Source organism: Adiantum capillus-veneris, chromosome 8, assembly GCF_014529385.1.
Source record: "Adiantum capillus-veneris isolate H3 chromosome 8, ASM1452938v2, whole genome shotgun sequence".
Lineage (NCBI taxonomy): Eukaryota > Viridiplantae > Streptophyta > Polypodiopsida > Polypodiales > Pteridaceae > Adiantum > Adiantum capillus-veneris.
In genome coordinates this window covers 7,872,786-7,898,119 of record NC_140938.1, presented here as the reverse complement: position 1 = coordinate 7,898,119, position 25,334 = coordinate 7,872,786, and the positions used below count along the sequence as shown (strand labels likewise).

Below are 25,334 nucleotides of genomic sequence, written 5' to 3'. Positions count from 1 at the left end.
GTTCCGAAGCTTTGTGTCTTGCTTCGCTTTTTGCTTTTTTTCTGTCTTCTTCGCTCTAATCCGAGGAGCTAGAAGAACTGTCAGAAGAAGAAGAAGAAGAACTGGGTACTCCTTCAAATCGAACACGCTTCTTCCGTTTCTTTGCTTTGTCGAATGTCGACTGACGACCCAAATATCCCGGGAAGTCAGTACCTTTGTTCTGCTTTTTGCCGTGCTTTTTGCCTTTCTTTTGCACGTCGAAAAGCTGAGCAATCCGTGCATCAACCACGTTCTCCAGTTCCTTCTCCGTATATTTCTTGGAGGTAGAAGGTTTCTTGAGAGCGGGTTTCGGGAGTGGTGTTGTGGTTCTCTGCCACTCTGTCTGTACCTCTTTCAAAGAGGTCTGGTTCATATATTTTACCATCTTCGGGTCCTTGGCAAAATTGAGCATCATCTTTGTTGCATCACCAATCAATTGACGACGCTCCATCTCTCTTTGCTCCGCCTGAGTAGGCCGAGGCGGGCCATACTCTCTGCCTGAATCTTCGTTGTGATCCCAGCCCGCATCTCCAGATGCAGAGGGAGTCGACTGATCATTGCCTGAAGCCATAGGTGCCGCGGAAAAAAAAAAAATCGGGGATCGTATTTCCCGTAGAAGAGAAATCGGCCATGCTCTGATACCACTGTAACAAACTTGGACACTCCAAGTCAAGAATCAACCGCGACAGCACCAAATAACCACTTCAAAACAATTCACAGATCACAATAGATTTGCACTGGCCCGGCGGAGTTCCGTGCCTAGAGATATTGGCCCCAAAGACTGGCGCCCCTTTCGGTATTTCTTTTTGTATTAATCAATCATCAAAGTACAAGAGAGCGGTTAGGGTTTCACTCTCAGACTCTGCGTCCAGATGCTCTGAGAAGTGAGGCCCTCACCACTAATTTAAAGGTTACAAGGGATGCCCAGAAGCAGAGCCCCAAAAGCTTTTAAAATCAAAAGCATCAGTTCTCTCTCTCTCTTAGAGAGTCTTTTCTCTTTTTTTTTTTTTTTTAAAAAAGCAAAAGCAAAATTCGCGTCGCTCATCATTTTCCAAAAAAAAAAAATTTATTTTTTTTTTTAATAATCCGCCTCCGCGATTTCCGGAATTTAGGGTTTTTGGCAAAAATTAGGGTTTGCAGGAATTTTAGGGTTTCTGGCAGAAATTAGGGTTTCTGCTGTCCGCCACGTCATCACTTTGTGACAAAGCCCCATTGGTCCTACTATTTTCTAATGTGCAGGCGCAACTTAAAGAGATTCAGGAGAAGGAGACTCTCTCAGTCTCGTTTTCCCCAAAGCACGACACACATGATTTGAATGATAATGATAAGCATGATGATTTGCATGATCAAGATGTGATTATTCACGAGCATGATGATTTGCAGGAACAAGATGTAATTGTTCACAAGGATGATGGTTTAGTTGATACTTTGTCTAGTGAAGCTAACCTCATTGCAGATTCGATAGATCACGAAGAAACGATCTTAGGCTCTCGAGTTGAGGTCCAAGAACCCCCACAGGAAGTATTATGTGTGCGTATGATTAGTCAGCACGCATTATTCGAGTGTGTCATTCGTGATGGTTTCTTGTATTTTAGTCACCGTCCTTATGTGATCCCTTTTCACAGGCATGCCATATGGTACGATGAACACGATTCACTCATGAATGAGCACGGATGTATGCGGATTACTCATGAACGGATGAAATATTTGCATTCAAGGAATTCACATTCCATGTCTCTTCCTAAGCATGACACAGTATCCAAAAGAACACAAGAAGGATTGAGCATCAAGCATCCGGCACTTCCATTGTGATTTGACATAGTTGATTGATTTAGATCAGAAAGACAAGTTTCGATTCCATTGTTTGCGTGTGTTTGATGAACGGTTTGGCGATCCGTCTATATATTCATCTACATTGCATGCACAGTCTTTAAGGAAGACTCAAATTTTTCCAGTCACTTTACATGAAATGGGTATGTTCATGTTTTTGTGTTGGAAGTGGTTTCAGGAATTTTCATCCTTGGAGATTCTTGAAGAAGGTAGACGCATTACTGTAGACGAAGTGGAAGCATTGAAGGAGCCACAGGCGACTTTGTCGCTTTCGGTGCGGCCCAAAGAAGAAGGCGTTGCAGACCTTTATGAAGTTCAAGTATCGCGTGACCCACGCATCAGGGTGGGCCGGTTAAGAGTCCTTTCCAAGATTCCAGAAGTTTTTGGCGATCTCCCTTGACGCCATACTGTGCATTTCCCTCTCCCTCTCAAACATGAAGAAGCAAAATGGCAAAGACGACCCTCTGGAGGATGCCATTCAAAAATGCAAAGAAGAACTGGGCGAGACCATTAACAAGATTAATTGCAACCTCCTAGGCACAATAAAGAGACTTGAAGAACGCATATCGATCCAAGAAAGCACAATAAACACACTTGAGAGTCGGGTGACGGCCCAAGGTGAGGAGATACTCAAGAAGGAGCTTGCAAAGATGCGATCACGATACACACTTGAAAAAGGCGAGCTTCAACCCTCGGTAGTTGACAAACTCAACACAATTAAAGAAGAAATGCAAGCCATCAAAGATGGCGAGAAGCAACACAAAGCAATGACGATTTCGTGGACGGACGTTATTACAAAGATCCAACAGAAAGCGGATGAGGCCAAGAAATGGATCGAGATCGCAAGAAAAGGAAAAGGCAAGGAAACAACCTCCACACCCACCATCATTAACTAGACACTTGAAGAGGAGCAAAGGAGGCGTGTCCGGACTTTACATGTGAAGATTTGTGGCCTCAAAGACCAAGATAATGTTAATGAAGAGGTAAAAGAACTCATGACCATGATGGGGGTTAATGAGCCGATGCATACGAGAGCTTGGAGAGTGGGCAATAAGAAAAGTGGAAGTAATGGGGAAACCTCAAAAGAAAGGGCACTAATCTTGTGTTTCCCCTCCAAATAGATTCCCACAAATAGCTTGAAAGCTTTTGCAACAAAAAAAGATCTGGTATGCCTACCATCAACAAAGTGGTGTTGAAGTTTTCTGTAAGTATCTTCAGGGTCAAGACAAACAGCTCACTTTAATGAATCACAGCAACAACATAGTATCAGGTCTGCGACAACAGTTTACCTGGCCATTTCCTCGAGATCCAAGATGAGGAGTTGCCACTGTAATGAAGTTCACAGGTTGCAGACCCAAAATCGTTCCCTTGAAAGAATCAGTGGCTGTACTGTTGAATGGAATGTAAAGCTGCCCTATACCATACCTAGCAATCAGACCACCTAGCGAATGTGCAATAAATGATATCCTCGTCAGTCCAGGTGAACCCTCCACAACTTCTTTAACCTGGGAAGACACACACATAACACACACATGTATTAACAGGAATATGCTTGGCAAAAAAAAATCCTTAGTATGGCAAACAAATAAAGGTTACCTCTTCTGCCAAACGATGTCCCATCACATCAACTCCATCAAATGTTAATGTCGCAGCATTCCGAGAACTACCTGTAAAAATGAAATCCTTAAGACTCTTCATAGGTTGATCTAGCAAAACAGTCAACTTAAGCCCTCATGCATTCACCAGGTCCACCATAGAAAATTAGCAACTACTCACAGTGAACCAACACTTCGTCTCCAAACTGTGACTTGAACTGGTCTGCAGCAAACTTCCAATCACTGGCACTGCAAAAGATGAATAAACCCACCGAATCATTTATTCATGCCTTGTCGAATCTACAAGAAAAAACAATGAATGCACTGAATAAATTATCCAAATAAAGCATTAGCTCTATAACCAAGAAAATACAGAAAAAGGCGAGAATTTGGACATAGTGCTGCTTCCTTGAACCTCTTTTCACAACATAAACATTAAAGCTTCCTTGATTTTCTTTGGTGCAAGCAACCTAGCCATGTGCCACCACTCCCCTTTTAAAGATTCTTCCCCATCTGGCTTGAATGGCATTGCTATGTGAGAGCAAAACCAGCCCGATGTTTGAAAGTACCGTTGTAGGTATTGCATTGAGACCCGAACTATATATATTGTAGGTATTGCGAGTATTACATTAAGACCCGATCTACCAGTAGCATCCGCCCCCTGACTTGTCACATGCCCCACTAATGAAGCACAGAAACAACCTTCAAAGGGTAAACACTTCAGCTGCTCCGCATTCATTGGGTGCCCATCAAAATGAGTTATGTAGCATGCACACTTGAGAAATTTGACATTCTGCCATGAAGATTTGCTTATGATTTGGGTGAAAAGAACAAGCAGGTTTTAACTTCAAAAGGAAAAAGAACATGTTGGAAGTCCTTGAGGATGATAAGCAAGGCTTGAAGCGCAGGAGACCTTCAGGATTCAGGATTTGGTGCAGGCTTGCCGATTCGCATAGGTGGGCTAGATCATCATTGTGCAGACTCTTGGCCATTGCCACTATCAACGAAAGTTGTTAGATATCGTGGCCAAGGTGCTTGAGATGAGCCCAGATCCCAGTTTGGGTCCTGCTTCCCACGCCTGCACTTGGAGTACCTCTCCTTGCTTCCTTGGATGGGGGATCTCACGGGGTTCCTGCCTTGAGTCTGGCGAGGAGGCAGATTTCCCAGTTTTGGTCTTGCTTTCTAGGCCTGCCCACTAGTACCTCTCCTTGCTTCATCGGATTGGGGATTTCATTGGGTCCTACATTGAGGCCCCCTAGACTTCTACTTCTGTAGCCGCTGAGGCAACAAGGATTCCTATCATTTGAGTTTCAGTTCAAGACCCCCACTCTCTCCCAAAGGAGATCCTCCTAACAACGGTTTTTTATAAATGGGTCAAGCAACAGGTCGAGTACTTGGACCTGCCTAACTAGTGCTTTATCTGCCGTTAAATGGAACATCTACAGAGAGCTTGCACTCGTTGGAGACCCTGTCATAGCTTAGCATACCTAGACTCTACCGTAAGCCAAAGTAGGAATAGTTGCAGGCAGCAGCAGCTTCTGCAGATCCTTGGGTCATCGGCCTCAGCTACACAAGATGATCATAGTTGGCAAGAGATCTGCACCGGTTGGGGTCAACAAGGTTAGTTCCCTAGGCCTCAGGGAGGTCAGCCGCCAGCTTAGCAACGAGTTCAGTTCCTACCTGAAACCATTTCGACATCTACTCATGATGAACCAAGGAGGGAGCAGCTCTGCCACTAAAGGCCCCATCTCCACCTCCAACACTTGTTCCTTGCTCTCACATCTTCCACTTCCACTTCTCCAGCTTCACCCCCCACCTCTGACAAATCCCCCTTCCCAGAAAGGAAATCCCTTACACTCCCCCTATCCCTCCACCTCATCCAGTTGCTGGCTCATTCCTTCCACCTCATTTCTCGGCAGCTAGGGTCTTGCTTTGACCATCACCGAGAGCCATCATCACTGGCGCACCTTGATGGATACGCATATCTTCACGAGTGATACAATAGTTGGACTACACCGACTTGGTCGACCTACCGGAGTGATGACAAACTTATCCATCTAACTCATTCACTAGTGGCTCACAATAGACCATTGTACTAGTTTCTCGATGTTGTATTTTCCTTTTATGCTTTTTAGACTTCTTATCTTGAGTAAGTGAATAAGAAGTAAAAGGTTTGCCTCCATCTCTCTATGTGTGCGCGCGCTTGCAAGAGCTCAAGCTCTCTCCTCCTCTCTCTCTTAACATGGTATCAGAGCCTGGTTGTGTCTGAGGAGCTTGAAGCAGCACCAAAAGAAGCAATCTCGGGATTACCATCGTCGAACGATTTCCGATTGAGGTGCTTCTTTTTGGAGATTGTGAGTCGTGTTTGTGTGCAATCTTTTGAACTACGTCTGTGTCACGTAACACATCCAACCCAAATGTGTCCATGGACAAGCTACAGCATGATCAAGGTTCAATCAATCCAGTCAGTCTAGATTTAGAAGTGATTTGGCACTTTTGTGAGTCTGTTCGCAGACCGTGCATGTCCAGTCACTTAGTGTAGATGCATATCCTCTTGTTGCACACAGCATGATCATAAGCATTCCCATCAGAATCCTTCAGGGGAATTTTTTAGTGCATTTATCCTATTTTCCCTATTTTTGACATTTTTCACTTATTATTTTTAAGTGACTTTCGTTGGCAAGTAGGTAGGGCAAATTGAGTAAGTTTGTATAGCAAACCTAGACTAGCACTAATTGGCAGAAGAGGCAGCAGGAGCTCCATCGCTCAACAGGCAACTTCTCATGCAAGAACCCTTGGTGGCGATTTTCCTCCAAGCAAGAAGATCCACAACCTAGCGTTTTTGATCCCAGCATCATTGCCACAAATTTCCCCATGCTAGCGTTTTCCATCAACATTAGCACTCGCGTTTTTCAGCAGGCATCATCGCCTTAGGACATCAGTCATTAGCGTTTTTCATCCGGAAGGTGCCAGCAGCCCTAGCGTTTTTGAAGCATCATCGCCCTTGTGTGCATGGCATTTTCAGCAGACAAAGACCTGTAGTTTTCAGCCCTAAAGATCTTCAGTTTTCAGCCCTAAAACCATCGAATTTCAGCCCCAAGTACCTCCAGTTTTCAGCCATAAAGACCAGCAAAGGCAGCCTTTTCTCTTGCGTTTTTAGCCGCAGCAGAATTCAGCCTATCATCGTTTTTGGACAACAGATAAAGAGTAGCAGATCTCAGCCATAGCGTCGGTTCGTCATCCCCGTCGTCGTCATCGACCTAGCCTAGACTTGCATCAGTCACATGCATTCACTTTGTACCAGTTTGTGCAATCAACAGTAGACCACTCTCGCCGATGAGAGTGGGGCCTTCGGAGGAGGGTTTTACGTCTCTGGTGTCGTATTCTCTTCTCTCTCTAACTCTCAGTCTCATACACTTGCACGCACAGTGTCCATCCACTTGTTTGTGATCATTGCACTCTTTCATTAAGAACGGAAGGCTCTCCCTTCCATAAGAACAAAAGGAACCTTGAGCACAGTTCGGAGCACTCATCTTGAGCAAAGTTTAAACATTTATTCCGATGCACCTTACATTAGTATCAGAGCTTTGGAAGTGTTCTGTATCACCTCAAGGAAAGAACCACAAGAATCACAAGAAAATTTTTTTTTGCTTGTTGCGGTCGCACGAACCCAAGTTCGCTTGGGCATGTCGATTCCTAATCGTGTTTTGAAGAGTGACAGGAATCCCAGGAAAGAAGGGCTTGTCCAGCCTCCCCTTGTGCCTCTTTTCACTCATTGAGAGCAGACCGTGCACTTAGCGGCTGGCCAATCGACGTGAGGTGGGAAAAGGCAACCTTGGTGTGAGCGCAAGGCCGCCAAGGGGTGCGCCCGCGGAAAAGAGAAGAACTTGGATGAAGAGAAGATCCTTCTCAAACACGGATTGCAAGCAAAAGAAGACCCTTAAGAACCTCAAGAACCCAAGACCCGCAAGAACCCAAGTTCCTCGAGAACTTAAGAACCAAAGATCATAGTGCATGGTCATCACCCGAAGCGGAATGGATACTTCGCATACAGGTGATGAGCATGGGAGTGGCGAAGAAGAGTTTTCCCCACCAGGAGGCTTTCCGGACCCTCCCCCTTCCCCATCTACGCCACGAGTTGTACCAAATTCTATGGAGGTGATGGTCAAGTCGATAATGGAGATGATGGCACAACTAGAAAGAAAAGCAGAACGACAGGAAGCTAAGGACCGCGAGCGCGAAGAAAGAAACGAAATAATTCCCATACAACAAGAAGCGGCTCGCATTGCCTTGGAACGCGAGCGCGATGAACGAGAAGAAAGAAAAGCACAAAGACAAGAGGAAGCTAAAGCAAGAAGAGTGGACTTGGAGGCCGATCTAGAGGCTCAAAGAGCGGCCTTGGAGGGCGAGCGTGAGGCTCAAAGAGAACTCCAAACTCAAGAATTGGTTCACCAAGTTCTTGCCTCGAAGTCTCAACCAGCCAAAGAGGTTGGTAGTTCCTCAAGTGGCGCAATCCGGGATGCGGATTCCAACAATCCAGTCACAGAAAAGTTGACTTTCAGTAAGTATGATGGTAAGATGGATGCTACGGTTATTCATTCTTGGTTGCATCGATTTAATGCTTATTTTGCGACAACTAAGAAGACAGAGAATAGCAAGGTTTTAACGGCAGCTATGTACCTTGCCGGTGATACCATCAATTGGTACCACGCATGGCAAGAGGCACAGTTGGCCGCGCACCTAGAGGAAGCCGACGCATTCACGCCCCTTTCCTTCAATTGGGCTGATTTCCAAGACAAGCTCAAGGCGCGGTTTATGCCAGCTCAGTACCTCGCACGATTAAAGAACGATTGGCGCACTCTCAAGCAAAATGGTATGCCGGTTATGTATTTTTCTAATCGTGTTTTGCAGGTACCCAATTACGCAAGTCGGATGATGAACGCAAAGAGGCATTCCTTTATGGACTGGACGAGTATATCAAGTACGATGTCGAGGTGCTCGATCCAATCGATCTCAACAAGGCGGTAGCGATTGCTCTCGCACGGGAGATGAAGCACAACAAGGGAAAGCCTAAGGAGAACAAGACTTCCACAGGTATCTCTCAGACTTCTCAGAACCCTCAAACGGTAAGAACGGTAACTCTTCTAACCACTCTTTTAACAGTCTCTCAGAAAAGAATTCTCCCAATGAACCTAAGGGTAAGGCTAACACAATTGCTAAACCTAAGCTCACTCCATATGAAAAGGTAGCACAAGGAGGATACATCACGTCGGAAGAGCAAAGCACTTATTCTAAGAAAGGTCGTTGTTTTCATTGTCACATTAAGGGTCACATAAAAAGAACATGTCCTAAGCTTGAATGAATGAATCTAAAGAATCCACAGAACCCACTTCCTATGTCGATGCAATTAATGACAACACGAGTGTGCCCCAAGTTTCTCCTGACCCTCCCATTGATGAGTCTCTCATTAAATGTTATGGTCATATGACGGGGCAACGTTGTCATATTATTTGACCCAGGTAGTATGCATGATGTGATCAGCCCCTCTCTTGTTGAGAGAGCCCGCCTAGAGGTTAATCAGAAATCTCCTCTCGAGGTCTCTGGCTTCGCTCCCGGTATGGACTCTCTCATCACGAAAGAGTGTCTTGGTGTGTTGTTTACAATTCAACAAGCTGTTTTCCGTATTAAAAAAATTGTCTCTCCTCTCTCAAGATGTGATATGATTTTGGGCATTCGATGGTTTCATAAGAATAACCCTCTCATTGATTGGGCGGAAAATGCGTTCACTTTGAATGCCAAAAGTGACTCTCCCATTGTCATTCGTGGAGAGGAAGTTGTTCATTCTCCCTCTCTCATTGCAAATGTGCAGGCGAAGATTGAACGGATTCAGGAGAAGGAGACTCTCTCAGTCTCTTCTTCTCCAAACCATGACACATGATTTGCATGATGATGATTTGAATGACAATGATAAGCATGATGATTTGGATGTTAATGATGAGCATGATGATTTGAAGGCCAATGATTTGCATGAGGATTTGGTTGACAATGACAAGCATGATGATTTCCATGATGATCAAGATGTGATTTCTCACAAGCATAATGAGTTGCATGAAGAAGATGTGATTGTTCACAAGGATGATGTGTTAGTTGATGCTTTTTCTAGCGAAGCTAACCTCGTTGTAGATTCGATCAATCACGAAGGATCGATCTTGGTTCTCGAGCCTAGGTCCAAAGAACCCCTTCAAGAAGAACCGATCTTGGCTCTAGCGCCTAGGTCCAAAGAACCCTCACAGGAAGTATTATGTGTTCGCATGATTCATACGCACGCATTGTTCGAGTGTTTCATTCGTGATCGTTTCCTGTATTTTCATCAGCATCTTTATGTGATCCCTTTTCCTAGGCATGACATATTGTACGTTGAGCACGTCTCATAAATGAGCACGGATGTATGCGGATTACTCATGAAAAGATGAAATGTTTGCACCCAAGGAAGTCACATTCCATGTCTCTTCCAGCACTAGCGTTTTTCAGCAGGCATCATCGCCATAGCACATCAGTCATTAGCGTTTTTCATCAGGAAGGTACCAGCAACCCTAGCATTTTCTGAAGCATCATCGCCCCTATGTGCATGGCGTTTTCAGTAGACAAAGACTTGCAGTTTTCAGCCCTAAAAACCATCAGATTTCAGCCCCAAGTACCTGCAGTTTTCAGCCATAAAGACCAGCAAAGGCAGCGTTTTCTCTTGCGTTTTCAGCCGCAGCAGAATTCAGCCTATCAGCGTTTTTGGACAGCACATAAAGAGTAGCAGATTTCAGCCATAGCGTCGGTCTCGTCATCCCGGTCGTCGTCATCGACCTAGCCTAGACTTGCATCAGTCACATGCATTCACTTTGTACGAGTTTGTGCAATCAATAGTAGACGACTCTTGCCGACAAGAGTGGGGCCTTCGGAGGAGGGTTTTACAACGTCTCTGGTGTCGTATTCTCTTCTCTCTCTATCTCTCAGTCTCATACACTTGCACGCACAGTGTCCATCCACTTGTTTGTGATCTTTGCACTCTCTCATTAAGAACGGAAGGCTCTCCCTTCCATAAGAACAAAAGGAACCTTGAGCACAGTTCGGAGCACTCATCTTGAGCAAAGTTCAAACATTCATTCCGTTGCACCTTACAGTCTGTGCAACCAAATTTCCATTTCAGGCGCGTTCCGGCCCCCATTTTGGAGTTAGAGTGCGTTTGCGTGCATAAACGCTAAGGTTCAGGATTCTGCAAATCTACATTTTGGTGGTGCATAAAGTTTTGTTTTGGTTGCAGTGTTCACAAATACTGTGTAGTATTGTAAAACGGTGTATGTATACATACGATGGTTACAGGTGGTATCTAACTATTTTTAGCAAGCTGCTCAGAGACTTGGTGAAGTGTTGAAAACATGTTGTTCGACAATGATTGACTTAGCTAGCTTGTTAGTGAGAAGTTGGACAAGAACAACTTCCATGCTTGGAAGTTTAGAATGAATAATTTCTTAATAGGTAAAGGTTATTAAGAGTACATTGACAGAGAGCATGAGACAGCACCAACATTAGCAGAGGAAGGTGCAACTACTGCACACAAGGTGGTTCAGACGTATTGTACGTGGTGGATATGTACGTACTGTACGTTGTTTCGTACAAGAAAAAAATTTATGTACCTAAAAAATCGTACTCTTGTAAAAAAACCTCAAATTTCCGAACTTTCTAGGACACTTCCAATTAAAAACAAGATTACATACATTAGCTTTTAGAGACATTTGAAGACATCTCTGTTGATGTGCCCAAACATGTACGGAGTGGCTCAAAAATCCTCACAAAATCACTCGATGGACTTATCTCCCAAAAAAAAACGGAATTTTTGACTTGTACGAATCAATCCGTACGGTACAGTACGGCCGTATCGAACGGAACAAATTCGTACGTACGTTTTGAAACAACCTTGGCTGCGCACATATAGGTGTTTAAAGATTGGAACCAAGGAGATCGGAGGTCATGTATTGGCTTTTTGTGAGTGTGCTCACACCCTTAAGGAGGCTTGGGACACTTTACTATCGCTGGACGTGACCAACACAAAGGCAAGGAAGCTAGTGCAGAAAAAAAACGTGTCTATCAATGACTATTCACTAAAGATAAAGAAGATATGTGAGTCCCTTGCATCAACTGGAGTTACGGTCGATGATGATGATAAGGTGGAAGTATGTCTGTGAGGTTTAGGTCCAAAATACGAAAAGTTTAAAACTGGTATCTATCTTCAACAAAACCTTCCCACGATTACAGATTTGGTGTCCTTACTGATTGTGGAAGAGAAGGAGCTTAAGGACTCCTCTGTGCAGGGCAGAAATAATTCTGAACAGGTCCTCAACAGAGGAAGAGGAAAAGGATGCGGTACACATCATGAAGGTGATCGAGGAAGAGGCGACTAACATGTAGGATCCTCCGAAAAAGTTATAGGAGCTTGCTGCTTCCTGTGCCCCCCCTCTCCCTCGCACGCTCCCTCTTCCTTCCCCTTGCCATCAGGTTGCTGCCAGCGCTCACACAAACCCCCCCCCCCCCCCCTCCCCCATGCTGCTTCCCTTGCGTTTTCGCTCGCCATTGTTCACAGTTAGTTGTCCTTTGGCGAATCAACTTATAGTACGCCATCTTCTCGACTCGCTTATGTCACAAACTGCTGGCGTGTCAAGCCACTGAAGAACGGAGCCAACCTGCAGATCCTGGCCGAGGAGCCTAAGTCCTAAGTGGAGAAGCAGAAGCAGCAAAAGAAGTTTTACCAGCTTACAAAGTCTTGCCGAGTGGCCATTTTTTAAAAGGAGTTCCCACCAACTTATTGGACCCCGTCCGATGGGGTACAAGTGACATAAAGGCATTAAAGCAAAACCACTCACACGCTCAATTCCTTGTCAAATTGATGATGATGTGACAGCTGTACGGACACCCGCGTTTTAGTTGATGACGTGGCAGGATGTACGGATTTCCGCAAAATGCACTAGCAGCTTTTTGGGCTCATGCTTTTTGGACCAAATGTTTTTGAGTTTGAAGATTTTCATGTAATTGCTTTTCAAGGCCAAGGGCCTTTAAATATGTGCAAAGGGCTCAGGGCACTGTTCTGGATGAAGGTGCACAGCGTGAGTACCGGCATTGTACCCAGTTCAAGTAATATAAAGAAACATTGAAAGGGCCGCCAAGGTTTGGGACCAGTGCTTTCTCGTGGTGGAAATCCGCCACTCCCCGTCTTGTGTCGTGCATCTCTTTCATTTCAGTTGTTATTTGAAGTGCTTAAAAGTTGTTATGTCTGTTCTTTTTCACTGGCACGTGGCACGTGGTGTCCGTCTCGTGACATTGGTATTAAAGCTTCAAGCGTGTTCTTTTTTGAAAGCATATCGATCCTACCAAAGAGGAGACGGAGCAAACCGGCGCTTCCAAAGTCTACTGGAATTTTATTTGAAGAATCTTGGTGTCCAGACACCGAACTTATTAGGCACTCCTACCCTTACTTCATCACACATCGGGCGCGCTCCCATCTTCATCGCTCTGTCTTACAGGGCATAAGCCATAAAGATCACTTGCAAAGAAGGATCAGAAAAAAAAATTCGAGATGCCATTTTTCTCAGAGGCAATGCCATGCAGTGGTGGATGTCTATAGCTACCACGCCGCAAACTCCAAGGACTTGGCAAGCTTTCAAGAAATTTTTGGTTCAAAGTTATATGGTTTCTGGCAGCTTCTGGCAGAGTGGGGTATCCTGAAATGCTTGCCACGGAAACCCTTGCAGATTATGACTTGAAATTTCTCACCATCTCCCATCGGGTATCTCTTCTCAAACAGATAACCTTGGAGGTCCAGTGTGATTGCTATGTCTTGGGACTACCATCACCGCCACAGGAACACTGTCTGTCGAGGCTTGTTACGACTATTCAAGAGCTTATGGACCATGCTGCAGCGATGAGAACCTCCAGTCGCGTGAAGGCCCCCATCCATCTGGGCGCTGCCGACTCGAGAGGTGTGAGCCACTCAGCTGGTACTACCTCTGTAATGTCCTGACACATGCTCTGCACCCCTCTCATGCCCTGTAGCTTTGCTCTGAAGCTCCTCTGACAAGCCTGAAAACTGTAACCAGTCACCTAAGGTGCGTGCTGGACCCTCTGCCATGGGACCCCAAGAAACATGAGGCCTACTACCAACCAAGTGGCCTCTCTGAGTGCTAACCATGGGGTTCCAAACAAGGGGCTGTCTCGCAGACGCTCCTCCATGCAAGTAGGCTAGTGCTGCTCCAGGCCTCTCCTCAGCTGCTCCCAGGAGCGGAGCAAACTCACAGCAAAACGGTCCTCCAGTCTCCTGCTCGGACCCACTCTGCGCATAGCTGTGACAATCCATCTGGTCGAAGGTCTCCAAGGGCCTCCAGCCTGGGGCACTCTAGCACTAAGCCGCTAAAGCAAAAACACCTTCCAGGGCTCCTCCCCTGGAAGCAATCCTCTCAACAAACTTCCCAAGAAGGGCTCTGCTCTGCTATGCTGGGTCAATGATCTCCAACCCTCCCTGAGAACACGGAAGAGTGATGACCTGCCAGGACACTTTAGCCCGGGCTATCTGATTGTCACGCCTTGACCAAAGGAAGTTCCTGATCAGCCTCTACCTAGCTGATGCAGGAACTCAAAAAAATCCAGCAAGAAGTGATGTACCACATAGTAGCCAACAACACCTGGTTGGCAAGTGTAACAAAGTCGTGCGGAGCTCCAGTGTAAAAGATCCCTCCTGATGGATAAGAGGATGGGAGCAATCTGCTGCTCGGGAGACAAGTCCAAACCAACCTGACAACCCAAGTACAAACTGCAGTCCCTGGAGGAATCCATCTGAAACCTTCACCTGGTAGCCAATCTGGCGTAGGAGCACTACCAACCGAGAAAGCCATTGTCTTTCTCCAGTTGATCAATGCGCTTGATGCACAACAAAAGGTCTCAAGAGCCTACTCACACATGCGGAGGTTGGCCTCCTGGCCCTCCAAGTACAAGGCTGAGTCGTCTGCAAACTCAGCATCCAGAAGCTCATCGCCCCAAATAGGGAGCGCTAAGCCACGTAGACCAACCTGCTATGAAACCAAAAACCTGCTCATCGCCTCAGCATAGAACAAAAAGAGGAAGGGGGTAAGAGGGCAGCCCTGTCTGACCAAACGTGTGGAACATAAAGCAATCTCCTCTACCACCTGCCAACATCACCTGACTGTGTGCCCATCTGTAAAGAGCTGACACACCTCTGATCCAGGCATCTAAGAAACCCATCCTGCGTAGAGTACCCTCCAAAAAGACACAGTCAACTCTATCGTAGGCCTTCTCAAAATCGAGAAGAAGTATCACCAGATCCTCCTCACGGAGGTGCACGAGGGCAGATGCCTCCCAAAAAGTAAAGATGTTGTCAAGGATACTATGCTCCTTGACAAAACCTATCTGTGTCCATGTATAATGCTCTCTAGAAGTGGCTGAATCCTCAAACTCAGAGCCTTGGCAAGAATTTTGTAGGCTAAGTTGAGGATTTTGATGGGCCGCCACTGTCGAATCTCATCCAAGGAGCCACCCTTCTTGGGAATGAGGTAGATCAGACCCTCACTCATGCTATCAGGCATCTCTCCTATGTGCAGGAAGTACTGAAAAGCGCTGCAGAGATCTGAGCCAAGCAAGTCCCAGTACTCTAAGAAAAAGCTGGGAGTCAAACCATCCTCACCTAGACAGCTACCACGGGGAAGTGCTCTGAGATCCGCGTGAAGCTCCTCTAGCTGAAGAGGCAGCTCAAGCCTCTGGCGCATCTTATCAGTCACAAGACAAGGCAACTGTGCCCAACCCTGCTCTCTGCATACATCCTGACGCTCTAACTAAGGCTCTGCTGACAGCAAGTCACAGTAGAAGTCAATAGCAACTACTCGCATGTCCTCTATCTCTAGAGCAACCGACCCGTCAGGCCTCCTCAATTGGCTGACCCTGGCATGCATATGTCGGGGTCCCACTGTCTCAAAGAAAGCCCCTATCACTTTGTCACCCACCTAGGTCCACTGAGATACTTGTCGATGGAAAGCAAACTCATGGCGCCTCTCCTCGGTGCTGGCAAGTCTTGGCGAGCCTGCTGTAAATGCTCCTCCAACCAGGGACTGTCTGGATGCTGCTCCTGCAACCTCTGCAGGGAAGCAACGCCTCGTCGGAGACGTTGCTCCTCCACTCTCACTGCCGCCTGGCGGGCCGTAGACTCCTGGAGAAATGGCCGACTAAGCTAAGCAAGTCCAGTGGCCACTCTATCAGCAGGAGAGTCTTGCATGTCTAAGCCCTCTATCCAAAGAGCCACCACTCGCTCTCTAAGCGCAGAGTCCAGCAACACCCTCTCAGGGATGCGAAGCATCGTACTCCCCTCCTCTGGCTATCTGTCACTATGAGGATCATTGGTGCATGGTCCGAAAAAGAAGTCCCATCCAGAATGCAAACAGTCCCACCCAAGTCACAGAAGTGGTGACTAGTGTAGAAGAGATCTATTCGAGATAGGTTCACTCCTCCCACTCTGCGGTCCGAACGAGAGAAGGCCAGAGGCTGTCTGGGGGCCTCACAAAGCTAGAATGCTGCCACACAACTGAAACCCGCAGTCATACATAACCTCTCCCAAGCTGCCAACTCAACTCCATGTATTGTAGTATGACTACCTCCAATCTTGTCCGAGGGGTCCTCCAACATGTTCAAGTCACCCCCAATGCACCATTGCTCTGCCTACGGCAGAGACTCTACATTGTGAGACCAAAACTCTGCACGTGCACTCGCCACATTGAGCGCATCGATGTTCAGGAAGGCCCATGAGGCAACCCTGAACCTGCATAGTAATCCATTGAACCCTGCCCGATACAATAATCCCTCTGTCCACAATGGCCTGCTCTGCAAAGAATCAGCAATAGTCATACATACCCCTCCCTGGATGCCTCCAGGTCCAAATGCAGCTGACCAAAACGTCTCATAGCGACCACGCAAAATCTAACCACACCGTCTAATGCGGCTCTCACAAAGATGATGCTCTTGTAGCATAAGAATGTCAATCTCACCACCTACAAGGCATCTCTAAAGCTCCTGACGCAATTGACCCCTCTGACGCTGAAACTGGGGCCCTCCTAATCACTGCACATTCCATGAGATAATCCTCATGGAGTCGGTGGGAGAGAACAACTGCTGCTGTAACCTCACTATCTTTGAGGCCGGTTTGGATGGGGAGTAATCCGCATCTGAATGACCTCCAGATAAGCGCGAAAGAAGTCATTGTCCCGCCCAGGTCCAAGCCGAGCGTGCAGCCCGAAGGGCTACATCCTCTGTCCAAGAATCCTCATGTACAAATACATAACAAGGAGGGCTCTAATGTCATCAAACAACTGCACCACAATGTGCCTGCAACCCGCTCCATCCGGAGACGTCACGCTGAACTTGGCAAGAGGCCAAAGTGTCTGCACCAGATCTGTCACCCCTAAGTCGCCTGTGTGGTGTGAGAACTCAGTAGCCTAAGTCTGGAGCGAGTCAAGAACTGTGCGTTGGGTCCACTTTGTGGAATCTCTACCGCACAATGGAAAGGAGAAACCTACCGCTGTGTCCAAAGCCTCCCTGCCTCTAGCTGCAAGAAAGAGGATGTGAACTCGAAAGCAAGCCTCCTCCAAGTCAGGAGAAGAGTCACCCAAGAACCGTGTGAAGCTGCAATCGAAGAAGACCCAGCATTTGCGAATGTCAAAGCTAGTCAAACCTCGAGGGACTGCTGCAAAAGGAGAAGTCTACATCAAAAGAGATGGCCTCAAGTGGGGTTGTCCCTCTCGAGCCATGCGGCTCGTAGCGAAAGCACTACCAAGAGATTGTCGCCTCACGGCAAACACGTGTCCAATCCCCTGCGTCTGAGGAGGAGAGGTGGAGGGGTAGGGAGATGAGGCTGAGGGCCCCACCAAGGAGGGAGGAGGGACGGGAGGCGAAGGTGGAGGTAGGGGAGGCGGGGGAGGCAGAGCGGAGGCGGCGGAGGGAGGAGGGGGTGGAGGTGGAGGAACTGAAGTGGACGGGGCCTCCTCAGGCGGGTCCTGTTGAAGGGGGTCAAACCGGTTCCCAATCGGAACCCAATGTTGTTGAGCTGCAAAAGGTCGGCCACCAGGCGGAGCAGTGCCTGCCCCTGTCGGCGGCAGCCAGGCACCTGCTACCACCCATCAGCTGTCTGATTGCTGGTCTCAGTCGAGGTACCAACCTGTGCGTCTTGTGTGTCTAGCTGCTGGGCTTGCTCAGCCTTGGGAGGTTGCGCATGCGCTGTGGGTCGAGGTCTCCTGCGAGGACAGACCTTTGCCAAATGGCCCATCTATCTGCAAATGAAACACTGATTCGGGAGGCCCAAATACTCCACGCTCTGATGGAACCAACCCCCACTCACCCGAGGTAGTAGGATGACCTTCGGGAGAGTGTGGGTGTTCCGAACCAGAACACGTACTAAGGGGATGCCGGCCGCCTTGGCAGCTACAGAGGCTGCCGTGCGAGGTGTCTCCAAGACAGTCCCAATCTCTGAGCCTATCCTGAATAAGAGTGACAGGTACTCCCTCCTCAAACCGGGAAAGCAGACAGAAACGGGAAGGTCTGCCTCCTCTACTATAACATCTATAGCTGGATCGCAACCATGCCTCCACTGTCGAAAGTGCGCTCGAACTGCTGATGGCCAAGGGACTCATTGCGATGACCTTGGACGCCATCTCGGAGGTCTCGAACTCTATCTGATAGTAGCCGCGTCCGAGGAAGTGAACATCCAAAATCTTGCCCCTGGAGAAGATCGCGCACGTCCCTTTGCTCGGTCTAGTGCCAAGAATCTTGCAGATGACGGAAGTCGCCTACAGGCGTTCCACCTCTGCTGCGAGGCTCGCTTGCTCTGTCGGGCCTCGGCGAAGGAGCAAGTCGGATGGTGGGCTTTGCGGGTCGGGCGAGGGGGCTTCCTGAGAGTCCCTCTGAGGTGGAACATGACCCTCCATCAATGTCTACTGTTGTGGAGAAAGGGCGAAATGACGATGACGAGAAGTGGCCCTCTACTGGCCGAGCACGTCGTAAGTGCTGAAGAATTCAACCGAGCAAGACCAGGGAGGAGGGGCTGGGGGTTGCGATGCGGAAAGAGAGGGAGTGCGATGCTGGGGCGGGCGGACGGACGGGCGGGCGGGCGGGTTGAGGCGTGGGGGGAGGGGGGCTGAGACGTGGCAAACGGGGGCGGACACGCTGAGGGCTGGCTGCGCGTTGGAGCTGATTGCAGGCAGCGGGCAGGGCAGCATGAGGAAGGCTTGGGGGGGGGAAGAGCGATGGCGAGAGAGGGGGGGTTGCAGAGCGTGCGCAGGGGGGTTGAGCGAGGGCAGCAGCGAGCGTCCTCCCATCCAACGGTGGAATCTCTTGTTCCAACAAAAAACCTTGTCATGGGTCGTCATCCAGGGGAGGAGCCCTAGAACGAGTTGTTGCTACACTAGATTCGCACCTGGATCCCACAGACGGAACCATGAAACCGGCCCGTAGGGCGGTAGACTTTATCTTTCACTCAAATCTTTGCTTAATAAACTTTACTTGAACTTTACGACACAGAGAAACTTCACGAATAAACCTGTGACTGGAATTAACACTTCAAACAAAGTACGGCTTGGCAGCTAGAGTGCTTCAAGGCAGACAGCAACATCCTGTAGGCCCCAAAGACTGGCTGAAAATAGCCTACTCTAGCCTGATTTTGGCAACATAACGACAGTATGAGGCTTCACAGACAAAATCCCCATACAAAAGGCGACTTTCCCAACACACTCGAGCACTTTCCCAAACCTGGCTAGAATCTGCAGCATGCTAAATTCTCTGGTTTTTGCCCCGAAAATGCACCAGATCACCTGTACAATGATCCCTGAAGCTCCTGGGGATATTAGGATCAATTAGGGTCAAAACTTTAAACCTACAAAAATACACAGCCGGCTGTAATTTACTGTTTCGGTCTCCATTTCGTGTGCCAGTCGCATCCGTAGCAAGCCCTTGAGCTCCCGCACCTGTAGGGCTACTTGCCCTTTGAATCGGACGAGATTTCTCGCATGAAATCTCTCCAAGTTCACCTGTACCCAACGTAACCGCGAAACGTTTCAAGGCCGAAACGTTTCACCCTGAAACGCGGCGTTTCACCATGAAACGTTTCAGTCCAAAATGAGAGCACAGTGAAACGTGAGACCGAAACGTGCGTTTAGCGACTTTGAAACTAAAACTATGGTAACTTGTTGTTAGTGAAACGGCTTGTGTTTCACTTGGTGAGCGAAACGTTTCAAGGCCCAAAACGTTTCACTTGTCCTTACCTGCCGAAACGCATTTCATGGTGACGCTGCCTGTACTTGCGGGGGATTAGCAATTAGCTAATCCAGTACATGTGCAAGAGGCTCGTCTCGGCAAATGCGCAAAAACCCACACAATTGTACATACAGATGAAACCCCTCGAGTGGGGCATCAAGTTTCTGTATTCAAAGGGGGAGAGAGGTGCACGAGAGCACAATCATCGTGCTACATAAGACAAGGGAGAAGGCAAGCTTTCCAGTAAATCTGTAAGACCTGCACCCACTACTCACACACACACTGTGTAGTTCACAATGAAGAAGAATGAGCCTCCTCTCTCATTTTTGGGCGCCCCAACTGAGGTGTACTTGCAAATTAACCTGGTGCCGCCAAGTGCCCACTTTGCCTCTCTTAAGTTAATTTCCTAGTACTCACCAACTTATAAAAGTCGCGTGGGTCCTAAATGACTTTGAGCTGAGCCCTGACATACTTTTATTGCTCGATTTTCAGTGCCGAATGGCCCGACCATCTCCTGGCGACCTGTCCTTCACTGTTGCAAGTGAAACTCGCGGCTGTCGGCCGTTTCACACTCGCCATACAATGTCCGGCCATTTGTGACTTCAAAAAAAGGGTCCCAAAAATTAAATAAAAATCAAGGGAAAGAAACCAACAACTACGATTAGTGGTTGCCACAGCCTCGTGACAGACGGGCGGTCCATGGATGTCATGTGCACATCTAACCCTATGTGCACGTGGAAAAGCTACTTCATGACATGGGTTCAGTTCAGCTAGCTTATGAAGTGTTCTAGCACTTTTGTGAGTCTGTTCGCAGACCGTGCATGTCCAGGCACTTGGAATACATGCATATCCTCTGGTTGCACACAGCATGATCATCACATTTTCAGTCAGAACCCATCAGGAGCATATTTACAGTGCATAGACCTATTTTCCCTATTTTAGCCACTTTTCACTTATTATTTTTAACTGACTTTTGTTGGGAACTAGGTAGGGCAACTTTAGCAAGCAAGTATATAAGTAAACCTAGCGCTAGCACTTTTTGGCAGAAGAGGCAGCAGGATGAGGCAGCACGAACACTTTGTTCAACAAGTACCTTCTCAGTAAGACCTTCCTCGGCAGCAAAACCTAGCGTTTTCAGCCAAGGACCAAAGATCAAGACAACCAGCGTTTTTCATTGCTTGCAAATCATCCAGCGTTTTGCATTGCAGCAATCTGGCGACAGCAGGATCAAGCAGAACACCTAGCGTTTTGGCATCAGATCACAGATCAGCCCTAGCGTTAGCAGAATCAGCCCCAGCGTTAGCAGAATCAGCACGACTCCTAGCGTTTTGCAGATTCATCGCGACAAAAACCCCAGAAGCATCAGCGTTTTCAATTTTCAGCACATAGACACCGCAGTAGAAGTCCCAAACCTCGCAAATCTCACCTTCCCGCAGCAGATCCTTGCCGCACCGTTAGATCCAGCGTAATTTGCAGATTCAGCCCGGAAAACGCAGATTTCAGCATCTGCGTTTTCAGCGCGCCGTCGTTGCATCGTCGCCATCGACATCGTCATCGACATAGAGTCAGAATTCAGCAGATACAAGATTTGCAGATTTCAGCCCGTCTCGTCGTCGTCCTCATCGTCGTCGACATCGTCGGCAAGTCCAAAGCATTGTAGAGATTTGTGCAATCAATAGTAAATCGCTCTCGCCATAGAGAGCGGAGCCTTCGGAGGAGGGTTTGACAACATTCTGGAGTCGTATTCTTCTCTCTCTATCTCTCAATCTCAGTACCGTCATTCATAGTGTTCACCACTTTGTTTGTGTCCATTGCACTCTCTCACTAAAGGAACGGAAGGCTCTCCCTTCCGTAAGTAAAAGGAACCCTTGAGCACAGTTCGGAGCACTCATCTTGAGCACAGTTCGGAGCACTCACTTCCGCTACACCTTACATTGGTATCAGAGCTTTGGCAGTGTTCTGTATCACTCAAGGAAAGAACCACAAGAATTTTTTTTGCTTGTTGCGGTCGCACGTAACCCAAATACTCTTGGGCGTGTCGATTCCTAATCGTGTTTTTGAAGAGTGACAAGAATCCCAAGAAAGAAGGGCTTGTCCAGCCTCCCCTTGTTTCTCTTTTCACTCATTGAGAGCGGACCGTGCACTTCGCGGCCGGCCAATCGACGTGAGGTGGGAAAAAGCAACCTTGGTGTGAGCGCAAGGCCGCCAAGGGGTGCGCCCGCAGAAAAGAGAAGAGCTTGGGTAAGAGAAGATATTTCCCTAACACAGATTGCAAGCTAAAGAAGACTCTCAAGACTCTAGAACCTCAAGAATCTCAAGACTCAAGAACCCAAGAACCCAAGACCCACAAGAACCCAAGTTTCCCGTGAACTTAAGAATCCAAGACTTCAGTGTATGGTCATTACCCGAAGCGGAATGGATACTTTGCATGAAGGTGCTGAGCATGGAAGAGGTGAAGAAGAATTTTTCCCACCAGGAGGTTTTTCTGACCCTCCCCCTTCCCCATCTACGCCAAGGATTGCACTAACTCCTATGGAGGCTTTCGACAAGATGATGATGGACAAGAAGTTAGAACGCGAAGAAGAACAGAAGAAAGAAAGGCAGAATTTGATCGTGAACACGAAGCAAGAAAAGCAAAAAGAAAGGCAGAATTAGATCGTGCATACAACGAAAGAATGGCAGCAATAAAGCATGAGCACCAAGAAAGAAAAGCAAAATTGGCTCGCCAGCGTGAAGAAAGCCGGTTAGCCTTTGAGCGTGAGAGTCAGCAAGCGCGCTTGGCGACCGAACAGAGAGCCCAACACATGCAAGAGTTGTTCCGACTCTTTTCTAGTGTGCATGCGCACATTGACAAGAATCAGGAGAAGGAGACTCTCTCAGTCTTTTCTTCTCCAAAGCACGACACATGTGATTTGCATCATAATGATAACCGTGATGAATTTCATGATAATGATAAGCATGATGATTTGCATGATCAAGATGTGATTATTCACGAGCATGATGATTTGCATGATAAAGATGTGATTGTTCACAAGGATGATGGTTTAGTTGATGCTTTTTCTAGTGAAGCTAACCTCATTACAGGTTTGATCAGTCACAAAGAACCGATCTTGGCTCTAGAGTCGAGTTCCAAAGAACCCCCACAGGAAGTATTTTGTGTTTGAATGATTAGTCAACACGCATTGTTCGAGTGTTTCATTCGTGATGCTTTCCTGTATTTTAGTCACCGTCCTTATGTGATCCCTTTTCATAGGCATGACATATTGCACGTTGAACACGATTCACCCATGAATGAGCACGGATGTATGCGGATGACTCATGGAAAGATGAAATGTTTGCACCCAAGGAATTCACATTCCATGTCTCTTCCTTGGCATGACACAGTATCAGAAAGAGCACAAGAAGGATTAAGCATCAAGCATCGGCATTTTCATTGTAATTTGCCACAGTTGATTGATTTAAATCAGAAAGACAAGTCATTGTTTGCGTGTGTTTGATGTACAATTTGGCACTCCGTCTATATGTTCATCTACATTGCATGCACAATCTTTAACGAAGACAAGAATTTTTCCAGTCACTTTACATGGAATGGGTATGTTTATGTTTTTGTGTTGGAAGTGGTTTCAAGAATTTTCATCCTCGAAGTTTCCTGAAGAAGGTAGTAGACGGATGACTATAGACGAAGTTGAAGCATTGAAGGAGCCACAGATGACTTTGTGTCGCTTTCGGCGCGGCACATAGAAGCAAGCGTTGCAGACCTTTATGAAGTTCAAGTATCGCATGACCCACGCATCAGAGTGGGCCGACGAAAAGTCCTTTCCAAGATTCCAGACACTGTTGGCGATCTCCCTCGACGCCATACAGTTCAATATCAGTACCTCACTTTGAAAAGGAGGGGATGTCACGTGCACATCTAACCCTATGCGTACATGAACAAGCTACTTCATGACATGAGTTCAATTCAGTTAGCTTAGTGTTCTGGCACTTTTGTGAGTCTGTTCGTCGTAGACCGTGCATGTCCACACACTTAGAATATATGCATATCCTCTGGTTGCACACAGCATGATCATCAAATTTTCAGTCAAAACCCATCAAGAGCATTTTTACAGTGCTTAGACCTAATTTCCCTATTTTAGTCATTTTTCACCGATTATTTTTAAGCGACTTTTGTTGGGAACTAGGTAGGGCAAATTTAGCAAGCAAGCAAGTATACAAGTAAACCTAGCGCTAGCACTTTCTGGCAGAAGAGGCAGCAAGAACACTTTGTTCAACAGGCACCTTCTCAGCAAGACCTTCCCGGGCAGCAAAACCTAGCGTTTTCAGCCAAAGACCAAAGATCAAGACAACCAGCATTTTTCATTGCTTGCAGATCATCCAGCGTTTTGCATTGCAACAGTCTGGCGACAGCAAGATCAAGCAGAACACCTAGTGTTTTGGCATCAGATCACAGATCAGCCCTAGCGTTAGCAGAATCAGCACGACTCCTAGCGTTTTGCAGATTCATCACGACAGAAATCCCAGAAGCATCAGCGTTAACAGTTTTCAGCACATAGACACCGCAGTAGAAGTCCCAAACCTCGCAAATCTCACCTTCCCACAGTAGATCCTCGCCGCACCGTCAGATCCAGCGTAGTTTGCAAATTCAGCCCGGAAAACACAGATTTCAGCGTCTGCGTTTTCACTGCGTCGTCGTTGCATCGTCGCCATCAACATCGTCATCGACATAGAGTCAAAATTCAGCAGATACAAGATTTGCAGATTTCAGCCATTAGCGTTTTTCAATCCGTCTCGTCGTCGTCCTCATCGTCGTCGACATCGTCGGCAAGTCCAAAGCATTGTAGAGATTTGTGCAATCAATAGTAAACCGCTCTCGCCATAGAGAGTGGGGCCTTCGGAGGAGGGTTTGACAACATTCTGGTGTTGTATTCTTCTCTCTCTATCTCTCAGTCTCAGTACCGTCATTCACAATGTTCACCACTTTGTTTGTGTCCATTGCACTCTCGCACTAAAGGAACGGAAGGCTCTCCCTTCCGTAAGTAAAAGGAACCCTTCAGCACAGTTCGGAGCACTCATCTTGAGCAAAGTTCAACATTCAGTTCCGCTGCACCTTACAATGGAGCCCTTCGACTTGCTGAATTTTCACAGAGATGCATAGAGTAGGCCTGAGCAAGAGATGGGAGGACCGCTTTGCTGCGAGTCTGCTTCCGTCTTGAGAGTGGTTGTTAAGTGGCCTTGAGCAATACCAACCCACATGCATTTGGTTGGTAGCAGACCTCAGGTCTCTTGGGGTCCCATGGCAAAGAGTTTAGCCCGCACTTTTGGGGATTGATTGCAGTTTACAATACTTCCTGAGGAGATTTAAAGCATTTAGCTGCAAGACAGGAGGGGGGTGTAGAGCATGTGTCAGGATATTGTAGAGGCTATACCTATCGAGTGGCACACCCCTTTTGAGCCAACAACACCCTACTGGATGGGGGCCTTCACACGACTAGAGATCCTTATTTCAGTTAACGTTTGCTCAGACATAGGTTTCTGCATGTTCTTTGA

General features: G+C 47.3%; 1 protein-coding gene across 31 annotated transcripts in view; it reads right to left on the bottom strand.

The window, feature by feature from the left end:
* Window positions 1–25,334, bottom strand: part of LOC147451633 (lipid droplet phospholipase 1-like) — a 237,913-nt gene that overhangs the window by 178,538 nt on the left and 34,041 nt on the right. For 18 of the 31 annotated variants that reach the window (XR_015188803.1, XR_015188807.1, XR_015188804.1 and 15 more), the window contains exons 2-5: window positions 3,625–3,692; window positions 3,445–3,515; window positions 3,274–3,353; window positions 3,138–3,175 (exon numbers count right to left, since the gene is read on the bottom strand). Coding sequence is in view for 20 of the 31 variants with exons in the window: in XM_086517542.1 (XP_086373668.1) it covers window positions 3,138–3,175; window positions 3,274–3,353; window positions 3,445–3,515; window positions 3,625–3,692 (257 nt within the window). In the remaining 11 variants the exon portion in view is untranslated. Of the gene's footprint in view, window positions 1–3,137; window positions 3,354–3,444; window positions 3,516–3,624; window positions 3,744–25,334 lie in introns of all 31 variants that reach the window. The other 13 variants (XR_015188805.1, XR_015188808.1, XR_015188809.1 and 10 more) reach the window with 3 other exon arrangements.